This window comes from Strongylocentrotus purpuratus, unplaced genomic scaffold, assembly GCF_000002235.5.
Source record: "Strongylocentrotus purpuratus isolate Spur 01 unplaced genomic scaffold, Spur_5.0 spur5_scaffold_2, whole genome shotgun sequence".
Taxonomy (NCBI): domain Eukaryota; kingdom Metazoa; phylum Echinodermata; class Echinoidea; order Camarodonta; family Strongylocentrotidae; genus Strongylocentrotus; species Strongylocentrotus purpuratus.
This window is the reverse complement of record NW_022145605.1, coordinates 2,669,697-2,695,079: the sequence shown is the minus strand read 5'-3', so window position 1 is coordinate 2,695,079 and position 25,383 is coordinate 2,669,697. Positions and strand designations below refer to the sequence as shown.

Genomic DNA, 25,383 nt, shown 5'->3' with positions numbered 1-25,383 from the left:
ACCAAACCAATAAAATGTTACGTAGCTTAATCATGTTAGGAGCAGTACGTATAATATTACACGGATGGCGTATGAAATATATTTGTTTGCAATGTTATGCTGGAGTTGTCTTTAAGACTTAGACTGTTGTAGAAGCAATAAAACACTGTTCTCTTTCGAAAAAACTCAAAATATTGAGTTTACAAAAGAAGATCTAAAGGGTTATAAAATCTTTAGAATTCAAATACAATAATTATACAATCTTCACTAGGTTATAAAATACTGTCATATGATAATGTTGGAGATGTTAAAGTATTTTTGATTTGACATTTTTGAAAAATTATCGTATTTTATCTTACTTTCCTAACCCATCAATGGATATTGAGCAATGATGTTAGTGTTAAATATATTTCTTCACATTTCAGGTGTTTCAACTTATTTTGTTGTTGCTATCAATGTAGTAAAAGTGGAATACCTAGAAAATATAACACTCTCATGGATCATTTTTATTAAGTAAATAAAAACCAGTGTTGGAATTACAATGGTCCTATATATTTTTTTGGTTGTTGTTTGTTATGGTTTTATTTTATTATATCGCAGCTCCCTCAATACTCTGCATGCATCGTACTTTAAGCACAAGAGGGCGCGAAATGATTTCATCCATAGCTATATACTCATTTAAAACAAAAATATATACAATACGCTATAATTTCCTCAGGAAGGGTGCATGAACAGGTAGGTTCGATAGAAAGAACATACATTTACTAGCATAATATATACATGTACTTGTGTATGGAGAGCAGCTGATCAAAGAAAAGGGGGAGAGAGAGAGAGAAAAAAAGAGAGAGAGAGAGAAAGTGATATAGAACAAGTTATGTCTGCAGGCAGACGCGTACGCAGGGGGGGGGGGGGGTTGGGTGTTAATCCCCCCCTTCATTTTTTTTATGTGTTTATTTTGGAGCAAACCCCCCCCCCCCCTTTGTGTTTTTTTAATTTTTTTTATTAACACATTTTTTTAAAGAAAAATTATTCAAATGGCTGACCTAAAAAAGGTGACCTTACCCCCCCCCCCCCCCCCCCCCCCAACAAAAAATCATGCGTACGCTACTGTCTGCAGGCAGAACGACATGAGATTGGGCGAGAAGAAACTAGAGAAAATAGGGGAAATGAGAGAGAGAGGTCGGGGAACAGAAGTATAATAGAGATAGATAGATGGAGAGAGCAAGTAAGAAATTAATCATGAGAGAGAGAAAGAGAGATAGAAAAAGACATATATAAATAGATACATAAATACATATATAGATAGATATAAAAAGATAGAATGTAAAAGAAAATGAGAGAGAGAGACACACAAAGAAAGAGAAAGAAAGGGAGATGACCAATACCAAAAGTTACAAAGTTGAAAGGTAACGTGTAAGTGCTACGATGTTTATTTTTAAAGAAAACTAAAAAGGAAAGTGGCAGGGATTATATTTTTCTCACGGAATTTCATGTCTGGAAATGACCGTCCATTCTGATTGTTTTTACTTGACAAATTACGTTCTTATATAAACGTCACTCCCCTAAAAGATCTATTTCAATCTCTCCTTCCTCTCTCTCTCTCTCTCTCTCTCTCTCTCTCTCTCTCTCTCTCTCTCTATATATATATATATATATATATATATATATATATATATATATATTATATATATATATATATATATATATAATGTTTATATATACACACATAATTATATATCCTTGTCTTTCTTTAAAAAAAATCTTCTCTCTCTCTCTCTCTCTCTCTCTCTCTCTCTCTCTCTCCCCTCCCTCCCCCTCTCTTCCGTTCTCTCTCTCTACCTTACTCTCCCTCTCTCTCTCCCTCTCCCTCCCTCTCCCACTCTCTCCCACTCTCTCTCCCCCCCTCTCTCTCTCTCTCTCTCTCTGTCGAAATTTTCCAATACCCTAATCATAGAGAGACCCACAACATGGGTTCACATTTAGGAGTATACTAATACGAGGAGTGCCATGAAGGAGTGTCCAGAGTATTACTCCAGGGTTGGCAGGTTTAAACAAAAAAACATATTCGTCAAACTGTTGCAAAAACGTTTCCATGTTCCATAATAATATGATACATGCACTATCTACGATATCAGTTATTCGTATAGGTGCTATTGATCTTTTAGATTTCCACTCTGGGCCGTTGTTAGCTTTTTTCTGAAGGTGACTTTTTTTTCTCGAAGAAGCCTAATAGTTGTCCCACTCTCATCTACTTGTAATCATTTTCTCAAATTCTTTTCTTACTTTCTCATTATTTTATACAATTTTACGCGTAATGGTCTACGGATTACTGAGGATGAAGGGGGACGGGGGGGGGGGGGGGCAAGGGGTAAGCTTATCAATTATTCCAATATCTATAGAAGGTTTGTGAAAGGTTCTTGAAGATAACAAACCGACAAACAAATCGTTCCGTTTTGGATTTCCTGACGGGCTTTAAAATTGAGGTAAACATGCGACACATTTCCTGCTTGTACTTTAAAAGTAGTCTGGTGCTCTGGTTACTGTTTTGGCTGGAAAAGGAGATTTTTCGGAGCCTTACATAATATGAGCTATTTACAGAGAGAATAAATAAGCCAAGTCTAGACATTCAATAGTTATAAAGTATTAAAATGGGTTTATAAACACAACATCATATAGGCCTACATATCTAATTTACTAAATGAGACTGCTCAAGCTTTGTTGAGGTTATCAAGTCAATGTAGCCATCAGATAAACTATAAACTTTGAATTAAAGTATCTTGAACTACACGTCCAGCCAGTGCGAACATAATCTGTATCAGTCATTTCCTGACTGCTTTACTGGAAATACAACAACAACAAACACACAGTTCACTATAACTTCACGAAAACACAGACATGTTATTAATCATAACAAATCAGATGTGAGAAGTAACGAAAAGGTCCAGTCAAAACAAATATATGCGACACCAAAAGAATCACATTAAGAATGTTTTACACACAAAAATGTTGCCCTATGCCCCTATCCGTCTAAATGATCTGATAATCAATAATTGTATACTGTATAATTCTCTTCTGAATAAACCTGTTATGTAAGTGAGCAGGTTTAAATGTTTTGTTTAATGGTTTCTCACGACCAGTTTTTCTGAATTAGCTTTTCATTTCTCAAGTGTACGTTCAAGATTATCCTCTTCGTATTGATTAGGACCCTAAGTCTAAAGAAGGGCAAACATTACAGGCGACATGTCCCCTAAATACAACATCCGTGGTTATGGATAATCGCTTCCTGCCGTTGGTTTTAATCGGCTTTTAATGCAGGTGAATGAAAAGGAATTGATCAGTCTTGATCTATAAACATGGAACAAAAGAAATGGGAACAGATGGTATAACGAGCTCAAGATATGAACTGAGAGAAAGAAAGAGAGAGAGAGAGAGAGAGAGAGAGAGAGATGGAGAGAGAGAGAGAGAGAGAGAGAGGGGGGGGAGTGGGATGGAGAGAGAGAGAGAGAGAGAGGGGGGGGGGAGTGGGAGAGAGAGAGAGAGAGAGAGAGAGAGATAGAGGGGGAGTGGGAGACAGACTACGCTTAGAAACATGGGGGTCAGAAAGCATGTATAACGAAATACTGTATAGATTGAGATGGGATGAATAGGAAATAAAAGGGAGAACGTGAAAGAGAAAGAAAGAGAGGGGGTGGGGGATGAAGGAAATAGCACAAAAGAGGAAGAAGAGGAAGAAAGAAAGAAAGAGATAGGTTACGAGGAGATAGGGGAGCAGTGAGCAAAGCAGGTCGACTCCACTGGAAGAGAGTGTTATCAGCAGTTAGACAAACCGGGGAGGCAGATAATCTTTAATAGCTTTTGCGTCTGACGTCCATCCCTAACAAAAATATCCTTCTTCTCACGCCAAAGAGCACCAAAATATTGTGCATATTTCTGCTTTTCTTTGAACAATGCCCCTGGTTTATCAAATCCACATCTCAGGGGTTTGTAACTGATGGGCCAAGTATGATCATGCGTGCGCCTTTGTAAACGCACCAGGAGCAGCGATCAACGTTAATCTAAACAGCATACGATCAATTGATGTTGGAATGTGAGCATTGCTTCTACCGGTTATCTATCGGCTAATTACTTTCTGGACTGTAGCTGGTTTGTTGCTGGTTGCTGACGGTCATTATATGTCCATGTAATAGTGTCCATGGTATGTCCTAATGATATATGGTGAACAATTAGTAGACGTCTTCAAAGCATCCACACTGCATTTTCTGTCTGCTTGAGTGAAACATCAATTTGTCCCGTTCTCCAGTTTGACGAATCGTTCGAATCCTTCTTCAGATATACTTTGTAAGTCTATATATTTTTCTAAATTATTCTTCATTGCGTTATATTATAATATATTCTTCTGACATCTCTTGCAAAGGCACATGTGGACATGTTTTGTTGCTCATCGAAAGTAATGGCGTCAGATTGAAATAACAATATACAGCAAAACCTTTGGTTGCTGACTATATCGCTTTCATGATCCGTCACTAGCCCACCTCTAGTGCATGGAGAGGAGACGGACAACATTATAGGCCTGCTCATATATATAAAGATGCTCTGACAATGAATAAAATATTTGCCAACAAAATGAAGATGTTAGTATGTTGCTGATTTAATTATCTCTAAATATCCGTCAGGCGTGGAGAGGGGGAGCAAATAATGGGAAGTTATAGCTCTTAAAGTGGCTCGGTAACAGCTAGTATTGAAGGTTGATGAAAAAATGTGTAATTTGTGTATGAAGCGTTACTTATTATATTCCTTCTACTGTTCTAACCCTCTGCAAAAAAATCCTGAAAAATATGATCAAACCACCAAGATACTTATTTTTTAAGGCGTCACTTTGTGACACCCTCTAACAGTAAATTCTCCCAACCGTTTTCGAATTTTCCCAACCGTTTTTCCATGAAAATAAGACATAAGACAGGCTTTTAATAATCTTTTCAACGCTTAAATGTCTGGAACGGTATATAGAGACTCAGTACAATATATAAATGAAAGCTGAAATTAATTTCGGCCATACGATTGAAAAAAAGTGTGTATTAATACTTTAATCTATGTATCCCATTATTTCGTCCATTTAATAAATGTAGAAACATCATGAAGGCCTTATGTATCTTCCTGCTCTGTGCTGCTACCTCATACACGTATGGCAATACTCCAAACGAATACGCTTGTCCACATGCATGGACTCAGCGAAATGGCTACTGTTACCGGTACTTCGATGACATGTTACCGTGGTCCATAGCGGAGTCGAGGTGTCATGAACACTTCGATTCCGACGGCATCGCCCATCTCGTATCAATTCATGATCAAGCTGAGAATGACTTCATCTTTGACATATTCAACTCGGCGAACGGTGATCATGGTGATCTCGATAACGTAAGTGTTACATTCTTTATCTTTATCTTGAGAGAGAGAGAGAGAGAGAGAGAGAGAGAGAGAGAGAGAGAGAGAGAGAGAGGAGAGAGAGAGAGAGAGAGAGAGAGGGGAGAGAGAGAGAAAAAGAGAAAGATAGAGGGATTCGAAATTGTATTTGATTTTCGTTTTTCGTTAGTTTCAGATAAAGAATGTGGTTATTTCACCATTTTGGAGTTAGCCCATAGAGGTGGGTTTGAAGAAAAAGAAAAGCATTTAGGTCCAGAAAATAAACATAAGGAAACTTAATTATTTTGCTCTTGATTGTGCGTGTCAAATCATACTCTTACTCAATACCCAGTAGAAAGCGGCGTATAGTCAGGGTAGTCAGCGGGGAATCGCTCTGCTTTGGAGGGTTAGGACACAAGAGGATTTTTTGTAAATAGGGAGGTTGTACTTCAGGAATCTGCCATGTGTGGGAGGGGCTGTCCCAGGTCCCACGTAGTCTACTGTTAGACGATAATGTTTGAAGAGGGAGAGAGAGAGAGAGAGAGAGAGAGAGAGAACAAAACAAAACAAGTGAGAGAGAAAGAAGGGAGAAAAAAGAGAGAGAGATGCGATATGAGATACAGGAAGATAAATGAAGGGGAAAATAGAAAAGCAGTGGAAAGAAAGATTGAATAGGATTGAGTGAAGGAGTGTAGAGTTATTTTAATACACCTCATTGAGACCACTAATGGCATCCCTTCAATAACATTCAGTCATTATATAAGAGATCAGACATTGTCCCTCACACGGTATATCCCGTTTCCTTCCTCACCAGACAATAAAGGTTTTAATAGTTAGGCTTTCTTTCAAATCATAGGCGTAGCCGATGGGGCGGGAGGTCGAGAGGACCATGTTTTCATTCTCTATTTTTTCTTCAAGGAAGTATATGTGACTTTGTGTCCATGCACCCCTGCCCCTGTTCCACGATTCTGGCTTTGCTATTTGTTCCCATTAATGATCTTCTTTTCGAGGCCATATATAACAAGTTTGTTCACATTAACTTGGTCATAACACCAACATATAAATTCTAATTAAAACAACCATCAAAGGTAAGAGCAATAATATTTTACCCTCTAAATCCCTGTTTCCCTTTCGATATCCCCGTTTCCCCCTTTGCATCATGATCTTCCATGTTTCAAATACAAGGTTTAATACAACATGATCATGTTATGTGAATTATCGTTATGATGAGGTACTCGAATTCTTTTTTAATGTAGTTTTGATGACAGTAAATCTACAAAATTATCACGTGATTTTCCTTGACAATGTAGTCTCGATCAAGTGGTTATTGACGTTGAGAAGCTCCATATTTTCCTCCGGTTTTTTCTTAGGATGAGTCAGGAGTTATAGAAAACATATTCAATTATTTATTAGAATGCGGTGTATAAAAATAGTTGTTCCCCCTCTCAAACTACTTACACTTTGTTTCAGATACTCACCCGAAATGTTTACTTTTCTTTTGTTAAATTTTACGTTAATTAAAAGGACGGTGATTTAGGCATTAAAATGTCTTTAAAAAGGGCAAGCTATGATATTAATTGAAGAAAAAAGAACTTTATCCGAATAATAATATTCACTTGATAATCCCAGTACGTTTCTGGCAATTTCGTCATTCCTAATTATGAAATTATCAAATCGTACATGCCCGCAATGACGTCAAATGCGTCATCAAGCCACGTGACCGCATTACCTTTTTGAGGGGCGTAGCCCAGCAAGCGTGAGATCTGTGGAAAATGGATGGTTATTATCATTTTATGGTCAATTTAGAGATTTTCTAAAAAATTAGAGGCTGGAATATTAATAAGTAGAGGTGTATTCATGTTTTAAAATGCTATGTTACTTGGGTTAGAGTGGCCCTTTAAAAACGTTTTTTCTGTATTCCGTATTTCATTGCCCTATAGACAAATACTCCTGGCACTGATCTACCCACCGGGATGTGGACGGGACTCCACCAGGAGGTACGGGATGGTCCTTGGGTGTGGTCGGATGGGTCTTCCAATGACTTCACCCATTGGTTACCAGGACAACCCGATAACGGCTACCATGCACGAGGTCGACTCAACGAGGACTGCGTCATCATATGGCGGAACGACATCGGCTCAGAGTCTACACGACAGTGGGACGATATCGGATGCGACGTCCAGGGAGGAATGCCTTACGTTTGCAAGATGCCGGCCGTGCCCGAGTTCAATGACGTCGAAGACAGCAGACATCATCAACGCATTTTGTGAGCAGTGTACGAAGCAGTAAGAACTGATTGAAAAGGACGATGCAAACATAACAGATACTTAAAGAAGTCTGAGTGCGTTACAACTGAATTGTGAAGCATATACTATGTCCATACTCTCCTGTTTCTTCGGTCTCATAGGCCTTCGCTCTCCTGAGCGTTCGGTCTCGTGAACCTTTTGTCCGTTGGATGCATCCCGTATACTATCCTTTCTTTGCAATGTGTAATATAATTATAAACATGAAGTCGATTTCAGTGTGTTTTAGGATTTATATTTATTACTCAAAATGTAAAAACATATTCCATTATTATAGACATTTACGAATCATGCTTTATACAAATAAAACATTAAAACATAATCGTAGGCTCTAATCAACTTAACTTGATAAATGACTCAAAATTCAACGTAGGATTCTATAAATACTATATATTGTTTGATGTCCAGAAGAAATTCAGAATAAATAATCATCATCAGGATTATAAAATCGTCTTGAAAAATATAATACGATAACTTCCATTTTTAATGCTTCTGTGACCTTAATCCGGGATTTGAGGTCTTTCAGTTATTAAACAATGCCAAACGACTACTAGTCAAGTGTGAAATATTAATCGGAGTTGTTTCTATGTATATTTATACAGGTATACAAGTCAACAATAAACACAACATCATTGTATCTTATTTCATAACTAATGTTTTTTCATAGATCATTCTGAAAAAAGAGAACAGTATCAAACAAGATCTGAAATGTTGAATCATAAGTTTTATATATATATATATCTGATGTCCTGGATATAAGGAAATAAAGTAGCACTTAGGCACTAAGTAAAACATAATCTCGAACGTTGTTTGATATTTGGTTTACGCGCCAATAGCTGATTCTTCAAAATAACCGTCCAATAAATAAACATTTTGTCAACGTGATCGTTTAAGTACTATAGTACATATTATTCTTTTTTTTTCATCTTTCTATATAATAGAATGACAGAAAGATGAAAAATGTAATGCACATTGGGGAAAGAAGATTCAATAATCATAGATAAATAATTTAATGGAAATCTAATAAATATTTAATATTTCGTAGTAATCATTTGCGCAATCAACTACATGTATATTATCTTGCTTGCAAACACTTTTGGACCAATTGCTCAAAGTGCATTTTTAAGTCATGAAATTAATGTAAGCGACATCTAACGGCGACGGAGCTTTGCTATTTCGTTTACAAATTTGAATCAGGGTTAGTCCAAGATGATTTTGGGATGAAGATGAAGATGAATCTGAATCCACCTTACAAGGAGTTACGATTGACACTAGTCAATCCCAAATCCTCCAATCGATCGCAACTGCACAGTCTCCTATCTCAAAGGTTGTTAGGTACACAGCCGAGACTGATTTCAAGTTGCGATCAACTAGAATCATAACTCTCAGACATGGTATAATATACAAGACGCCAGGACTAAATACGCCTTTATGAAAATCGGACTCTATATAAATAACGATAATAAAAACAGGGTATCTGTCAATACGTCAATCTACATTTGCATCTCTCGACCCAGATAAAGTAAAATATGTACGTTAAAGAAGAATTCACCACATTTTATCTGGGTATAGCTAGGCTAGGGTCGGGGTAAAAATCCCAAACTCGGTAAAAGCGCAAAGATACATTTATAAAAGGTGTAGCGTAAGTCCATGCCTTGAGGGGCGGGGGCATTGGTCTTACTCGAAAAATGGAAATGCAAATTGAATCCAGGGCTACTGGTCAGGGGGGGGGGGAGTTTGGGAGGTTGTCAAGAAGGTTCTTTTTGTCGACCTTCTCCCTTTTTCTTTCCTTCTTTTGACGCTTTTTCTTCTTCATCATTCGGTGGTGTTTTTTCGGGGGGGGGGGGGGTCGGGGTTGGATTGTGCCGACTAGGACTTAAGTGAAGGACATATTCCGAGACAATCCTTTCATCGGCCCTTGAATTTGACTCTGAGGTCGAGGTAAGGTCGACGAGCGTTCCAGCGAGTTCGAGCGGTTTCTCGATGTCGGACCTCTGTCATCGAGGTAACCACTGTCTCTTGTGATCTCGTCCAAGGATTCTCCGAGCATGTGATCAGTGACCTCGAGGCGTGGTTCAATGACCTCCATCCAGTAGCTCAGTTTGCGTGTCTTCTGAAAGGTGCTCCCATGGTTGTCGAATTTCACAACGTCTAGGAGAATTAAATTTGAGGCACGATATTCATTACATGAGAAAGGTTCAATTCAGTGAGGGATTTTTAAATTATTCAAGAAATGGCATCCTTTGTATTAATCTGCATTTTACCCTTTCACTTCGCTACAGTGATTCTGACGCAAAAACAGCAATAATCTGTTGGAAGAATCTCAGAATCTTCAGAAAGTCAACAGGAGAGTATGAAAGCTTGCCTACTAAACTTTTAGACTGATAGAGAAGCTATAATGGTTACTTCGGCCAAGTAAAGTTTTCAGTATTGTCCATATTGATTCGGATAAGCATTACGTCTGCGTATATGATATCGTATTTATTCGACTCAGATTTCCTTGTTGAAAAATTGTTTTGACTTAGTCACATAATCAGTGGCGTATTTGTAAATTAATTAAGGGGGGCAGAGAGTTTCTGTGATACGGAAGGTATCCACACTTGCCTTACAACCTTGTAAGTATAGCAGGATTTATTTGTATACGCCTTCTAAACGGGTGGGGTGTACATCGGCTCCATTTCATGCTAAAGTAGGTCCAGTTTTCATTTCAGTTCGAATACATTAGGGGAAAAACTATCCAAGTCACAACAATATTTTAGTTATCTTGAAAAATTATGCATTTTTCAAAGATTAGGTGACTGAAATAAAGGGTGAGTGGGACGGAATATACCTGCGTTACCGAAAGCATGACAGACCCTTGTGTCTTATACTGATTTCCTTTTCTCTTAGCCTTCAAATGGATAGGGGCGTACTCCACATTTTGCTGGAATCACCACATTGCATGTATACTTACACAATCCTGGCTCTTCAAAGAGGATTTCTCCGTCCTCTGGCACGATATGACTGTTATATCTCTTCTCTTCTAGGATGAAAGTCTTCTCTCCTGAAGGCAAGAATCGGTAGATCCCGAAAGCGATGTCGTGAGATTCCGTTTTGAATTCGTATCTAATCATCAGAAAGGAAAACAAAAAATTAAGCAATTTATTTCTGAAAATCACCACGATTTCACTTTTACAAGTACAATGAACGAAACAATTTTATATTCAGTATTATTCTAATGAATTCGCCCCAACATGAGATGGAATAAACTCCCTTTTATCACATTCAGCTGATGAGCCCAGTACAGTTTACTATCTAAAATTTGACAAAATTTAGTGAGAGAGTGAGAGAGGGACAGAGAGAGAGAGGAAAAAAAAAAAGAGTGAGAGAGAGAGAAAGAGAGGAAAAAAAGAGTGAGAGAGAGAGAAAGAAAGAAAAAAAGAGTGTGAGAGAGAGAGAGAGAGAGGGGGGGGGGGTAATGCACTTTGGGTGTGCATTACCATTTAAACAGTTTTCCTTCTTCAGAATAAAACGCCACCTACCTGAATATGCTGCCGAGTGTCTTGACTTTGTACTTGATCTCAATCGACCTCTTACCCGGAAGTTGTTGAGATGTCATGTCAGCATGTGTGAGGTCACTTCCCTTCTTGTAATAAAACGACGGAACTTTCCCTCCTAGGTTAATCTGTTAGATCATAACAAAGAAAATGTAATTATGATGTACACCGGTAACTACATTAAAATATAATTGCTTTAAACTATCACCATGTGCTGGATACCCTACCGTATATTTTATACAAGTTTCAAAATTCTTTATTTTGAGGGTGATAATTGTGTAGGCTATTTCATCAATGCGGGATTGATCATACCTTGCTAGGGCACATGTTAGGGTTGCCATCAGTGTCTGTCATGGTTCCTCCCCAATGAACCGGAAGGACTTCAGCATCTATGTGCTTCAAAAGAACGTCACGCCAGTTACCTGTAGAGAAAACCAGGAATAAGACAAGCCTTCAATATGATGTAAGACTAACTGTACATGATAGAATGCATAGTAATATACTATCATGTCACAAGGGCGTCAATTATATCCCCAATACATTCAAATACAACAAAACGGAAACGTCACTCTTTGATGGGGGGGGGGGGGGACATCTCATGCCATTCAAAAAGTTTGGAAAGGCTAGTGAAATAAAGTGTTTGTTGCATATGGATCAAGAAAATTGTGCCTATAAATTGTGTTCTCCATTTTGGGGGGCACTTAGATTGTCTCAATCATCCGATTATCCCGCCGATTAATTCAGTTTAGTTCAATTCACGTTTTTATTATGTAAACATGCATACACAAATACACAAATATTGAGAGATACAATCCATCGCGGCTAAACACCGAATCTCTGAGGTTATCACATATTAACAGATTGAAACCATGGAGTATAAGGTAAAATGAGCGTATGAACAAGAAAGAAATATCAAGTTACAATATTTTGTTTAGATCTGATACCACTACCATGACCACTGTCTTCAAGTCACGTATAAAATTCCACTTTATATGAGAATCAATATTATTGAGGGAGACATACCGCCCAGTGCATGCATCTTGGATCTGGTGCCCTCATCGAGGAATGGTTTGAGGAGGAAGTAGACGGCTGGAAAGATCTTGGTAGGTCGCACGATGTACATACGATGGATGATTTCGGGATAATGCTCTTCGAACAACGAAGCGATCTGGGGGTTAAAATCATAATATTTTCATAAACTATTACTTAGCAGACAACTTTCTCGAATTGGAACAAGGGATGTATTTTGTCCAGTCATTAAGAGGGTACTGGTGGCATAGGGAAGGTGTCATGGGGGAGGGGTCATGGGGAAGGGGTCATGGGGGAGGGGTCATGGGGGAGGGGTCAAGGGGAGGGGTCATGGGGGAGGGGTCAAGGGGGAGGGGTCAAGGGGAGTGGTCATGGGGGAGGGGTCATGGGGAGGGGTCATGGGGGAGGGGGCTCCGTCTAACTACGTGGATGGCATGCGAGAGGAAAAGAAGGCCGATCAAATGAGGGGAATTTTTGTATTATTTTATTGTTGAAGGTTGTATTTTCATTTCACTCTACCTTCCGGTTCTTCCATTCTCTCTCTCTCTCTCTCTCTCTCTCTCTCTCTGTCTCTCTCTCTCTTCCATCTCCCCTCTCTCTCTCTCTCTCTCTGTCTCTTCCTTCCTCCCTCCCACTCTCTCTCTCTATCTGTATGTGTGTGTGTGTGTGTGTGTGTGTGTCTCTCTCTCTATCTCTCTATCTCTCTCTCTCTCTCTCTCTCTCTTTTCCTTTTCGCAATTTTGGTTAGGGTGGTGGCGTGTGTCCCTGTGCCGCTTTGCCTCTCGGGATATTACGCAACAAAGTGACGGTATAGTGAATGAAAATCGCATACACTTTGCGTTACGATTTTCCTCACTACCGTCACTTCGTGAAAATAGGGACTTTTACTATGCAAAAGTGATAGAATAAGGATAACATTTATCATCGCAATGTTCTATCTATACATGGAATTGAAATAAGGTATGCAATTCAATGCGACCAATATAGGCAGGAATAAAGCGAAAGGCACGGAGAGAGAGAGAGAGAGAGAGAGAGAGAGAGAGAGAGAGAGAGAGAGGGGGGGGAGAAAGATTTGTTTTAAAAATAAATGCAACTTGTTTGTGATAATGAAATCCAAATGATTATGTAACATACCTCAGTCATGACTTTCATGCCTGGTTTCCATATGTGACCTGCGCCTAGGTGTTCAAGATCGACGATGAATGTGATGCCCTCAATGTGACGACCAAGCTAAGGATTAAAAACAACAACGATACTCAATCATATTTTAATACATATCTTGCTTGGACGTATGTCTTCAATATATTTGATCCATGACGAACTGTAATGGCGTTAATCCCTTAAAACATTTTCTCATTTTATTTATAGTCGTTCCTCCTAGTTTCTTTGATATCTTTCTTGATAGCAATTTTTTATTCTTTTTTCTAACTTATCTTTACATTTTAAAAATTCAGATTTTCACACTCATCCCTTGTCTGTCTCAGTCTCTTAATACCGTATATTGTTATCTCATTGTCTTTCTTCATCTAACCATCCCTCTTCCTCCATCCCTCCTCTCCTTCTCTATCTCTCCATCTCTCACTTAGTCTTCCCCTATACCTCTCTCTCTCTCTCTCTCTCTCTCTCTCTCTTTCTCTTCTCGTTTGTTATATACCTTCTTAGAGATGATCTTCTGTTCATTTACAAGTCTTTCCAAGATGCTGATATTTGTTTTCACGATGTCTCCAGCCTTTACTGAGTACAGCATACCTGTAAACAAATGATTACAAATTGCTTTCTATTTGCAGCTTCGCCAGTCACAAGAGGCTACGATTATACAGTAAAGCTGGAACATTCCCTTTAATTGCATGTCAAACGTATTACGAAAGCATTTTATCCTCTTTTCTAGGGCACAGACGTAAATGACTGAAAACGTTTTTATCTACACTATCATCTCACCTTTAGGATCTACGTTACCAAGAGGAGCTATCCATACCACGTGACCATCCTTGTCTAATCCCGTCGCTCCTCCTGGCCAATACTTCAAGCAAGGCTAATCGAGCGAATGAAATTAAGGGGAAGCAACATAATTTGTCATAAATTATTGAATTAAGATGTGCTCTCCTTAAATAGCTTTTATTTCTTATTGCACTGTCTATTATTAAAGGCAGGGTATGTTATAGAGCTCGCTACCACTGCTTTAAGGTATTTTCACTTTGCGCCATCTTTTGATGAAGGCGATTTCCGGTTCCTGTATACCCAAGGAGTTCCAACTCCCTGCTGTACGTAAGCAAGTGAACTCTACACTACGCAGTATGAGTTCAGTCACCCAAACATCATCATTAGAATAACCTGACTTTTTAATGTACAAGACAAGATTTATTTATACCCTTTCATAGGAACAAATGAAAATGAAAATGGACTTCGGCTCGCCACTGATTTGCCGTCAGTCTATGAAGACCTATACATGCATACAATATTATCATCATGATGAAAGAATGAGAAAAATGGAAAGAAAGGTTTCACTTCCCCCATCAAAGTAAGTTTTAGCTCCTTCTATCACCTGATTGACTGATACTGCAGATATTGCGAAATTTTACATTTGAACCAGATCTATGAAATTTTGTTCATAAAACAGTAAAAAGATACCTAACCTCACAAAATGATTGTTAACTATAATTGAACTCATTTTTTTCTCTTTAAACTCATCCCTTTTTATTAGAGTTATATAAGGTTACAGTTAGCATATGAATGAAATAACACGTCGAAATAACATTACCTCTGGTATCTCATACCAGTCGTGTATGCTGTCGATATTGTTCTTTATTCGCCAATCCAGATCCTATAAACGAGGGGGGAAATAGGGTGGCTCAAGTTTAATTAAAGTGGGGTGGGTATTAAATTGAACTTTGACCTGTAAGAAAAGTCCTTTTCGTTAAAGAACCTTGCTCTGTTATTGCCTCGATTTTTTGTATTATTAAGTGCATGTATCGTTACTCATCCATCATGATTGATTATGATGATCATGATAATGATAACTACAATTTGGCTATCTACTCTGTCACCACCACAACAAGCAAGTTACATATTATAAAACGTAACCAAACAATTAAAGATTTATTGAAATAATATTCTACGGACTTACTCTATATCATAACTCAACTAATATATCAACAGCATGTAACACAAGGATGAAATCCTTGGAAATGATCGCTGTTTCGATGAAAGTCTTTAAAAAATGATTTGTAACATTAATTTTACCGGCTAGACCTCCCTTTGATACTGTCGTTGGCGGATACAGGCGATAGGGGGGTGAGGGCAAGTGCCCCTGCCCCTTCCCCAACAAAAATTAAAATCTGACATACAAAATGTGCCACCATAATTTTGTGCCTTGTGGATATTTTTTTTTCTTCCTCAAAAGGCATCTGAGAATGTGCCATTGCTGTTGTTGTTGCTTTTCGTACATTTCTTTTAGAATTGCCCACCCCCCCCCCCCCCACCCCCGGCTCAGTCAGAAAATCTTTGGTCCGCCATTTCTCGAAAGTGAAAGTCTGAAAGAAGATTAAAGATGACTCCATGATCGTTAGAGAACTTGTTAATCACCCGGATCAAGTTATATATTGCCTTTGAATGCATCAATATCACTCCTAAAACCTGAGTATCATTCTCATACTGTAGGTCACTGGAAAATAATGTACATGTATGCCAAGACACAACTTTATAGATATTAAATGTTGATATTTTGTGATATTTCAAGTTATATGGGAATGCAGTATTCTCCCCCGTATACCCCTTATTTTCAATTTTCTTACCCGACGGAATTTCTCCTCTGCTTTCTTCACGTTGAAACGGCATGCTAAGAATACAATCATAAAATGAAGGTAAACAAAATGAGGAAAGATTTTTGAAAGCTGGCAAGAAGAATACTTTTACACACCGATGTTTAAAAGTTGTTTTCTCTGTCTGTATTATTTTCCTCTATTTCAATATTTGTTTATCCTCTACAATCGGTTTTTCTTTTCTCTCTCCTTTCTTTACCTCATTCTATGTCAGTATACTATATCTGTCTCAGAGCACATTATGCTTTTAACATAATTAAGTCCTGACTCATCCCCATATTTACACCAAGTCTCCTTTCTGTATTGACATTAATGATCATTTTTTCTTCCCTTTAAACATTTTATGTGACTACGAAACAGGTTCATGTATCGTAAGCATAGTTTCACCCGCTTGCAAGAGACTATCAATGACCGGAAGGAAAGTATGAGGATGGGGGGGGGGGGTTGCTTCTACTTTGAAAGGGGTAGCGTACACCCAACCACCCCTCCCCCTCTCCTCTCCGAAGAAAAACACAGAACATATTGAACTAAGTTCCACCCTTACATGATGCACATGTACATTCATCAAAGATGGCAGAGTTAGTTCGAAGAACTCCTCAAAACTATCGGGAAAACAAACCTGCGTATTGCAAGCTATACTTACCTGAAAAACAATTTTAATAATCTTTAAATCTCTTTGAAATATGATAAACACTACGATCATTTCTAGCTTTGCCATGCTTCATCCCAATCGCCGATTATAACAGTATACATAATTATTTCCAGTAAGAAACCGTTGTTTGGTCATGCGTAGAGGCCTATTCATCATTCAAACAGGCTAAAATGTGATAATAACCAGCATTTATGAATAGCTTTAACAAATGAATTCTTTAAATACATCTTTAGATGTTCTGAACATTATTTACTTTTGCTGATATTAAGTCCTTACCTCTTAAGAATCTCAACAGGCAATGGTCATCATGCTTTTCTTGTAATACTTCATCAAGGTTGGTTCTAATCTGCAAAGTAATTTAGATTTGACAGAAATTACATTTCACTGAAATATTTTGCAGCATTCTTAGCTCAAGAATAATAGCCTAAAGCTTTCTAGAAAAGTCAGCTTTGCTGGAACGCAGTTTAGATCAAAGAGAATTATATCCAAAAGTTGTGATATTGGATAAGAATAATTGCTCAAGTAAAAACAAATTAATGCATGTCATGGCTATTATGCAATAGAACATTTGATTCAGTAAACACATAGTTTCACTTTCTAATAGAGTGAACAGTCATTGGCTCTGACCTTTTAGTAAATTGATTCGTTGTTTTGTCTTCATACCTTGCCATCTTAAATAAAATTTGTATTCTTTTGTAGTATTTGGCGCTGAGGGTATTGCACTAAAAATTAAAACCAAAAGACTTCAATTTTGACGCAATCGCCTCATAATGTCTGACGAATAACACATTACAATAAAATAAATTCCTTTTCACCCCTACCCTGATCACGGTCTGTTGACTGTATACCCTCTGGTCCAGTTACTCAGTAATCAAACTCGTGATAAATGCAATAATTAGATACAGATGTCTAATATAAAACCAAACGTCATAACTATACTTACTGCTTTGAGAGCATCTGCCTGCTTAGCGTTTAAATCCGACAAAGTCCCACTCATATTTGCGCCTTTTCCTTCTCAAGTTATGGTACAAAACAATCTCAGGTATATATTATCATGCAGTACGAGTAATACTCATATAACCTTGATTTGTTGATATGTCTAATATGTATACGTCATGACGTATACATACCAATCTGTATGAGGAAGTAACGAGTATGATATTGATATCTCGCGATGCAAGGTGGCGTAACTTCAAAGGGGTCACGTGCCTCCTCCCTCCCCCCCCCCCCCCCCCCCATCGAATGACGAAGAAAATACGGACCAAACAGAAACAGAGAAAAGTAGAGAACATATTTGGAAGAAAGGATATGGAAACTGATATCTTAGCAATGCTAGTATATCAGTGATCAGGAGAAGAAAAGAAGATGATTGAACGATAAAGCCCACTCCCGCACACTCCCCCTAATCAATAGTTTGTGTAAGTTCGCGAATGACCGGTTCCCCCACCATCCCCAATACAAGTGCCAAGTCCCTCATATCGTACCACGGAAGCCCCGAAGGGAGGGAGGGGTAAACTCATACTACATTAGAAAAGAAGGGTAGTATTACTTTAAACCGAAGCACTCAATACTACTAATCAATATATTATTATCTTCCCCCTCTTTGTTTTAACCTGTAAACGGGAGGGGGGGGCAAGCCTAAGGGAGATACAAAACCCGGTTCGCTCTATGAAGAAAACATCATGCCATAGTAAGGCATTAATTTTCTCCTTATAGAGATTATGAGAGGGGTTCTATTATAGTAATTTAAAATCAAATCATTGTGAAAATAATGCAAAATATTCAAGGAACTAATTATCATTAACATTTTTTATGGTTGGTTTATTGTAAAACACATTAAACGTACAGCTTGATATAAAAATCAAGTATTGATCAATACAAGATTGGAATAAACATGCATGATATATAAAATAAATATTGAGGAATCAAATTTAAAATTCATACTATACATTCTCATTGAAATGACATTCTTAAAAGTAGATGGAGAATATCGTTGATTTGGTATACTACTACTACTACAACTACTACTAGATATCAGACATTATATACGGGGGATGAAATAATTCCCCATATCCCTTTCCACATTTACACCAGGTTTATTCAAGTAATCACAGATTATTCGATTATGAGTAAAGTCTACTAAAAACAAACAAAACACTTTGTCTTCGTCTGATTGCAGACTTTGCCTTCGATGTGTGGTGTAAGATCAATATCATGGACATTTATCATTAAGATAACCACGCACTGCATTTATTAGCGACACTGTCTTCGTAAGACCGCAACAATGATTTTTCAGTTCAGTTCAGTTCAGTTCAGTTTTTTTTTAAGAATATAGATAAAATGTGATTACTCACACTTCTAATTATAGTCTCTTAATCAATTATGTTTGCTGTAACGTATCTAAGTTTTCTTCAATTAAAAAAATACTTCCTCCTTCAATTAGGGATTTTTGTTTCCATTAAAGGTTTGTTTACAATTTCAGAAATAAAAATCAGAGGTCGACCTTACAAGTAGGGGTATCTTTAGATAAAGTAGAATATACATTTTGGATTTGATTGAGAGTCAAGAGAATAAATATTTATACCATGATGCTGCCAGCTATATATCCCAACTATTATCTAAAGATTACGAAGGCTTATCCTTTATGTGTAAATGCTTTATATCTTGTTATTTCTATAATAATCACTATTAACTTGTTATCACTATCAGTTAAATAACTGGTCTTGCAACAAGTTCAATAAATGTCAATTACTTTTTCATTTTCAAAGTAAGAGTTAATAAAACAATCCAATAACTATTTGTAGGTAAGCCATTACAATATATTACGTATAATACTGCAATGATATTTACATCATTATCAGTCCAATAGATAACTGTAAAATCACAGTAATTAGACATACAAACATCTGGCTTCTTGTCAGTAAGTAAAAGAGAGGGCGCCATTTACAAATACACTGCTGGTAAGTTGACATTTTGAGTTGATCTCAATCCCTTCAATCTTGCTACATCATAATCCATCGGATATTAATGTTACTATTCAACATTTCGGATGAGTACAATACAAATTCCACCGAATACTTTATATATCCGGTTCAATGTAATAATATATGAAATTTTACTCCATGAAAATGCAAAAATTGCCAAAAATGTACAACACGACAACAAAGTTATCGACAATCCTTTACAAAAAAATGTATTATTACCTTAAATTCAAATTGATCAAAAAGCAGAAATGTGATACCGCATACCAACTAAGTTGTAAGTGCTGCGGCGTTTTCAAAGAATGTATATTTCCATCATAAAGGTAAAAAAATAAAAAATAAAACAACTTCTAATAAGACAGTAATATGAACAGGGAAACGAAAAGTTCATGATTTTCTAACATGTGTTACGATTCATCAGAGATGGCGCTGTCGGTGAAACTCCGAGCCATCTATGCACAGAGTTTGGCCAACTTGGTTTCACTGGGTCACAACATGGCGTTTATCATTTTGTTTTGTGCTTGCCCAACAAAGCAGTAATCGCCATATTGTGTCCAACTCGAACCGGGTTGGCCAAACTCTGTTTATAGATGGCTCTGATACTGACTTAGTGTCCAAACTCAGTGATATCATAGGATGTCTATGATGGAATTCCTTGACCAAAAAAGAAATACAGATTAATTTTGTTTCCAAAATCAGAGAGACATCAGAGGATGAGAAATGATTTACTGGGTATTGAGAAAAAGAAGAGGGGGACGAAAGAGAGGAAAGAAATAAGAAAGATAATTAAATGCGGTATAATGCTACTCTTCCACTTACGATAAAATTTTATTGATATCTTACTTTGTTTAAAATTGTCATATTGTATGATTCAATTAGACCAGGGATTCATTCCCATTACATTATGCTCAAGCTCGGTGCCACTCAAAGTAGGCGTACAAGACATAAAAGGGGTAAGGGGGTGAGGGGGTGAGGGGGCTGAATTTTAAATCACCAATATTCAGGCAACCGTCACCTCTTATTCGGACATTACAACTTTCATTAAATCCCAGCTGCACTAGTTTGGCCAGGAGGGATTAGACCTCCCTGCATGGTCACCGACAGGTGGTTATCTTATCAATTCAGCTCTTAATAGAAAAAGGGGATCAGGGGGGACCAATGGTCACCGATTAGGCATTGTTTGCTATATAGAGGGCGCAAGTATAGCTGTACTGTGTATGATCGAATCTCTTTGGTAAGTAGTTCAGTGGGGCTGTAAACATATTCTATAAGTTTTCCATATAGTCTGTTCTCCAACAAGAAAAGAAAGGAAGAACCAATATGATTATAAGACATCTGAGATATATACATACTTATATTATGATGAGTTATTATGCAGGACTATATTTTAGTCATTTTCAGACGGAGACCATTCTTACCATAATAGAAATAATTACTGCAATGCCTTTTAAAAATACTTTTGTCTTCATTTCGTTGTTTCATTAACACGTTAATGTGTTAACTATCAAGAAGAGAAAGCGATAATCATACAGGATATTTCAGCTAACCCAAGATGTCATTACCTTTATATTAACATTATGTCAATGATGAAGTAGTAAACGAACAAGGAGACTTATCACATCAAACTACTCTATCAAATCTAACCAGACCGTGGCCTGGGATCGAGACGGATATGTTTAAAGGCAGAATACTAAAAGGTTTAGGAGGAAAGGTAAATTTTGATGACTCAGTGACGGGACTCTCAGTTATTGTTGTTGTTGTTGCTGTTGTTTTAGTTGTAGTTGTTGATATTTTCGTTGTTGTTTTTTGTATATATATGTATAGGCCTATATAATCTATGCATTCTTACTCTAGCAAATTTCATATCACTAGCACAATGCCGTGCTCCAATTACCATAAATGTATATTTGGGGCGTATGCCATTTCTGTATGAAAAAGTGAACGTATGATTGCTAATACGGCGTCGCCCAATTATTTAAGGATTGTGTGCGAGGGGTGTGGGCGCAAACTCATTCCTCGGAAATATACACAGCTTAATAATATTATGACGCAATGAACAACAATGGTGTTTGGATAACAATACACTTATTTTTAACCTTACTGAAATTCTTGAGAATGTAACAATTCCACAGCATAAAATTATACAAGCACTGCATGCACATAAACATGTAAACATTTAGATCTTGAATGTGATGATAAAATAACGAAAGATCATATATTCGAGCTAGAAGTGCGTCTATTTGGAGTCTTCTTCTTCTTCTAAGCACTATCCTTAAGAATGCCATGTACTCTACCTTTAAAGTTCCTCCATGTTGTATAGAGTCTATGCTTGCCGACAGAGTAATAACAAAGTCAAGCCTAAAGGATATCCTGTTAAAGGAGATCAAGGGCGTAGGCTTCATTCTGACACTCAGCTGAAGGCATCGAATATATGATTTAGGAACTATATCTCGAGCCATTTCTGGGGGTTATCATTGTTTAGAGCCGCATGTTTATTGAGATATATATATGATATTTGTGCCATCCATTGTCTTTATTGATTCTAATTGGTTCATTTACATCCTTTTTTCCTTTCCATGTTTTATATCCGTAACTTTGTCTTTCTCTACGCTTACTTGTGTGTCTGCTTTGTTATACTTTTCTCTTCTTTTCACCTTTTTCGTTAGTATCATGATTTGGCTTATTATGTAATTTTGTCATATAATGGGATTTTTTCTGTCACTCTGACATCACTCGAAGACGTGGAAACATATTTTGAAACATTATGCTATCGAGAAGGAAACAAAAGGGGGTTGCTATGTTCGTGTTTGTAAAATTTAATTGTGCTTATATCCGTAATCATGATAATGATTTTCTACAGTAGCTCGACTTCGGTAATTTTACTTTTGTTTCACCTTCTTTATTTGTTCCTCTCTCTCTCTCTCTCTCTCTCTCTCTCTCTCTCTCTCTCTCTCTCTCTCTCTCTCTCTTGTTTTCGAAGTGTTCCAATACTTTGATTTTCCTTTACATTGTCATTTTGTCTATTCTCCATTTCTCTTACACATGAATTTATACACCTGCTTGCATGGAACATAAAAACACAGGAAGAAAGTATATGATTGTACTTGAATGCTTTTATTTCTAGTGCTTCAACTCCCCGCCATTTCCTTAGAGAAATGCCAAGAATAATATAAACCGCTAAAGGGGAAAATAAAGATATAACACCTGCCACCTGTATTCCCGTCTGTGCATTATATCTAACGGTAATTCACCAAAATAGAGTCATTGTCGTTTCCTGAAAGGAAAATATTAGGCTTAACAACACTGGTATCCTGCTACCATTTTTTGTTGTTTATTATTACCACTGTTGCTATTATTTTGTTCCTGTTGTTGCTGTTGTTGCTGTTATTATTCTAGTCAACCTTCCTACGCGGCCATTTTCTTTTTAGTGTATCATAACAGATTGACGCGTCAGCAATTTCCTCCAATTTAACCCTGCTATGGCGAACCTTAACCCGTCTAATTGGTTCTGTCTTTCAGTAGTAATGAACCAAGGAAGTCATTACAACGTACACGTTACATGCTAATTGACAAACTATTCTGAGAAACCATGTACGTTAGTGGAAAAAGAAACAATGACAAGGGGAATATAATTATTATGATTCCGGTTTTGTTATAATATGGACAGACCTATAAAAAAATAAAGAAATAGATTATCTATGTTATGTCAAGTTTAGCTCTTCAGCTCTCGTGTTATTTGTTTAATTAAGGAAGAAGACAAACAAGAGAGAAAATCGAGAATAAAGTAATATGAATATTATAAAAATTCAAAATGAGTGTGCATGAATAAGAACAATCCAAAGTAAATGTTGAAATTACTGTTAAAATCTATTTCAATATAGCAAAAACTCTAGTATAAAAAAAAAAACTACAAAACTCTAGTATAAAACCAAGCAATAAACCCTTTTCACACTTCACTTTTACTTTGCCGTTAATTAGTGTGCACTTGTGGAATATCAGTTTAGTAGGTATATTTTAGTAAGCAGGGAGCTTGGGCATGGATGGATTTCTATTTCCCACTCTAGGCCTCTCTCATTATACGTGTATATTGATATCGCTATGGGAGTTGAAATGGCAAATATCAGCCTGGAAAATATAAACACTATGTTGTAGTTACTCCTCACTGAAAAGAGTATATTCACTTTTGTAGCACTGATCTATTTCTATAAATCATACTTGTTTGTGTCATGAAGGGCCTCAACGAAAAAATTATATGCTGATTGGGCTACCCTTCTTTTTAAAGATGTGTAATAAATAAATAAATAAAAAGTAAACCATTCTGATATTTCTTCAAACTGTATAAGCACTGACAGCTAAACATTTTGTACCCAACAATAACATTATTCATTCCGAAACAAACATGACGAATAAACATTCTCCTACAACATGTGAAAAATCGATTAACAACTAAGTTACCGATGTGATAGAATAAGTCCATAAATAATCTTTGATGAACTAATGGCTGTCGCTATCGTTTTTGTATACAAAGGTATCAACGGCACATAGATGGCCATGGAAGTTAGCAATATGTTATTAGGCCCCAACACCGTGTTGTAGTTTTAAGTGAGTCTGGAATTACGTGTATAGCAGACGATCAACCACACTGCAATAATTAGTGGAAAATGACTCAAAATCCTCCCGCGTAGTTACTCTACATAGCGCTGCTTCTCCAAACCAAATCATACACTGCTTTCAATTATGTATGTAACCGATAACAGCATGGTCTCAGCGAACTCCTGAGAATGTTTCCTTCCGATTCGTACGTTGGCCGATGCTTCACCTTCGCATCGCGTTCTCGTTAAGTTTCAACCAATCAGGTCTCGTCACACGTACCCATCGGCTAAACTCGATAAAGATTTGACCAATCGGAGATATTGTTTGATGAATAAGGGCTTAAGTCTCGTAATCTATAATGGCTACTACCTTCCGCTTTTTATATGAAGTCTATGTCAAGTTTGTTCTAGACTGTCAAGAAGGAGGTTATCATTTAATTCATTTTAGAACACTAAACCTGTCCTGCAGAGCAATCACTAATTTGTTTAATTGTGCCTACTGTCTTGTGTCATAAGCTTTCAATACACGCCATTTATAAATGTTTTTAGAAACCCAGAAGCATGTCATAATTAAGTTTATAATGTAAGAATGGGAGCACTCTAAGGTGCCATGGGTCAAAGTATTCAAACATTTCATTAAGAAGCAAACAAGCAACCAGTTCCTAATCTTGTGTTCTTGGACATAGACATGTAAACTGGAAATATCATACTGCAGCTTTTTTAATAGTGTTCAAGTGATTCATATTGTCGTGATGATATGCGTTCTATCTATTTCAAGTTTTTAAAACTTGTGTGTTTATAGCGGAACGAACCATGGATGAAGAGTATTCGACATGATTTCCATCGTGCTTAAAATGAAGTCTCAAATGTGTTTGTAGATTGTTATAGTTATTGATCACTCTATCTCACTCTTATAACTATTGTAAGCTATCTTCTTGATGTCTTCATATCAGATTTCTGTTCTACCTTGGAATGTAGTTTGCAGGTAGCAAAGTTTTTTTTTAAACCAGATAAATGCATCGAATTTCTATCCAGTAGAAACCTGATTGAGAACTACATCACATTTTCGATCACCTATACTCACCATACAAGG

At 37.1% G+C, this 25,383-nt stretch overlaps 2 protein-coding genes across 2 annotated transcripts; one reads left to right on the top strand and one right to left on the bottom strand.

The window, feature by feature from the left end:
• Positions 1-3,565: 3,565 nt before the first annotated feature.
• LOC586512 (alpha-N-acetylgalactosamine-specific lectin) lies at positions 3,566-8,326 on the top strand. Its single transcript, XM_003723438.3, has 3 exons — positions 3,566-4,317; positions 5,106-5,394; positions 7,320-8,326. The coding sequence occupies exons 2-3, from the start codon at positions 5,113-5,115 to the stop codon at positions 7,647-7,649; spliced, it is 612 nt and encodes a 203-aa protein (XP_003723486.2). The 5' UTR covers positions 3,566-4,317; positions 5,106-5,112; the 3' UTR covers positions 7,650-8,326.
• Positions 8,327-9,510: 1,184 nt separating this feature from the next.
• Positions 9,511-17,792, bottom strand: LOC115926903 (SEC14-like protein 2). The gene is made up of 12 exons (XM_030992519.1): positions 17,661-17,792; positions 16,994-17,063; positions 16,039-16,082; positions 15,006-15,068; positions 14,186-14,279; positions 13,902-13,996; positions 13,382-13,477; positions 12,242-12,386; positions 11,531-11,640; positions 11,204-11,346; positions 10,636-10,787; positions 9,511-9,833 (listed from the first exon to the last, which is right to left on the bottom strand). Exons 1-12 carry the CDS (start codon positions 17,712-17,714, stop codon positions 9,559-9,561), a joined length of 1,341 nt encoding a protein of 446 aa, XP_030848379.1. The 5' UTR covers positions 17,715-17,792; the 3' UTR covers positions 9,511-9,558.
• Positions 17,793-25,383: the final 7,591 nt, after the last annotated feature.

Bases quoted from the DNA above. Each gene is read 5' to 3' on its own strand.
- LOC115926903 (XM_030992519.1), bottom strand. From the start codon at position 17,714: ATGAGTGGGACTTTGTCGGATTTAAACGCTAAGCAGGCAGATGCTCTC. The intron at 14,280-15,005 runs GTAATGTTATTT...TCGCTCGATTAG, and splicing joins ACTGGTATGAGATACCAGAG to CCTTGCTTGAAGTATTGGCC. The intron at 13,478-13,901 runs GTATATAACAAA...TTTAATCCTTAG, and splicing joins AGAAGATCATCTCTAAGAAG to CTTGGTCGTCACATTGAGGG.
- LOC586512 (XM_003723438.3), top strand. From the start codon at position 5,113: ATGAAGGCCTTATGTATCTTCCTGCTCTGTGCTGCTACCTCATACACG. The intron at 5,395-7,319 runs GTAAGTGTTACA...ATTGCCCTATAG, and splicing joins ATCATGGTGATCTCGATAAC to ACAAATACTCCTGGCACTGA.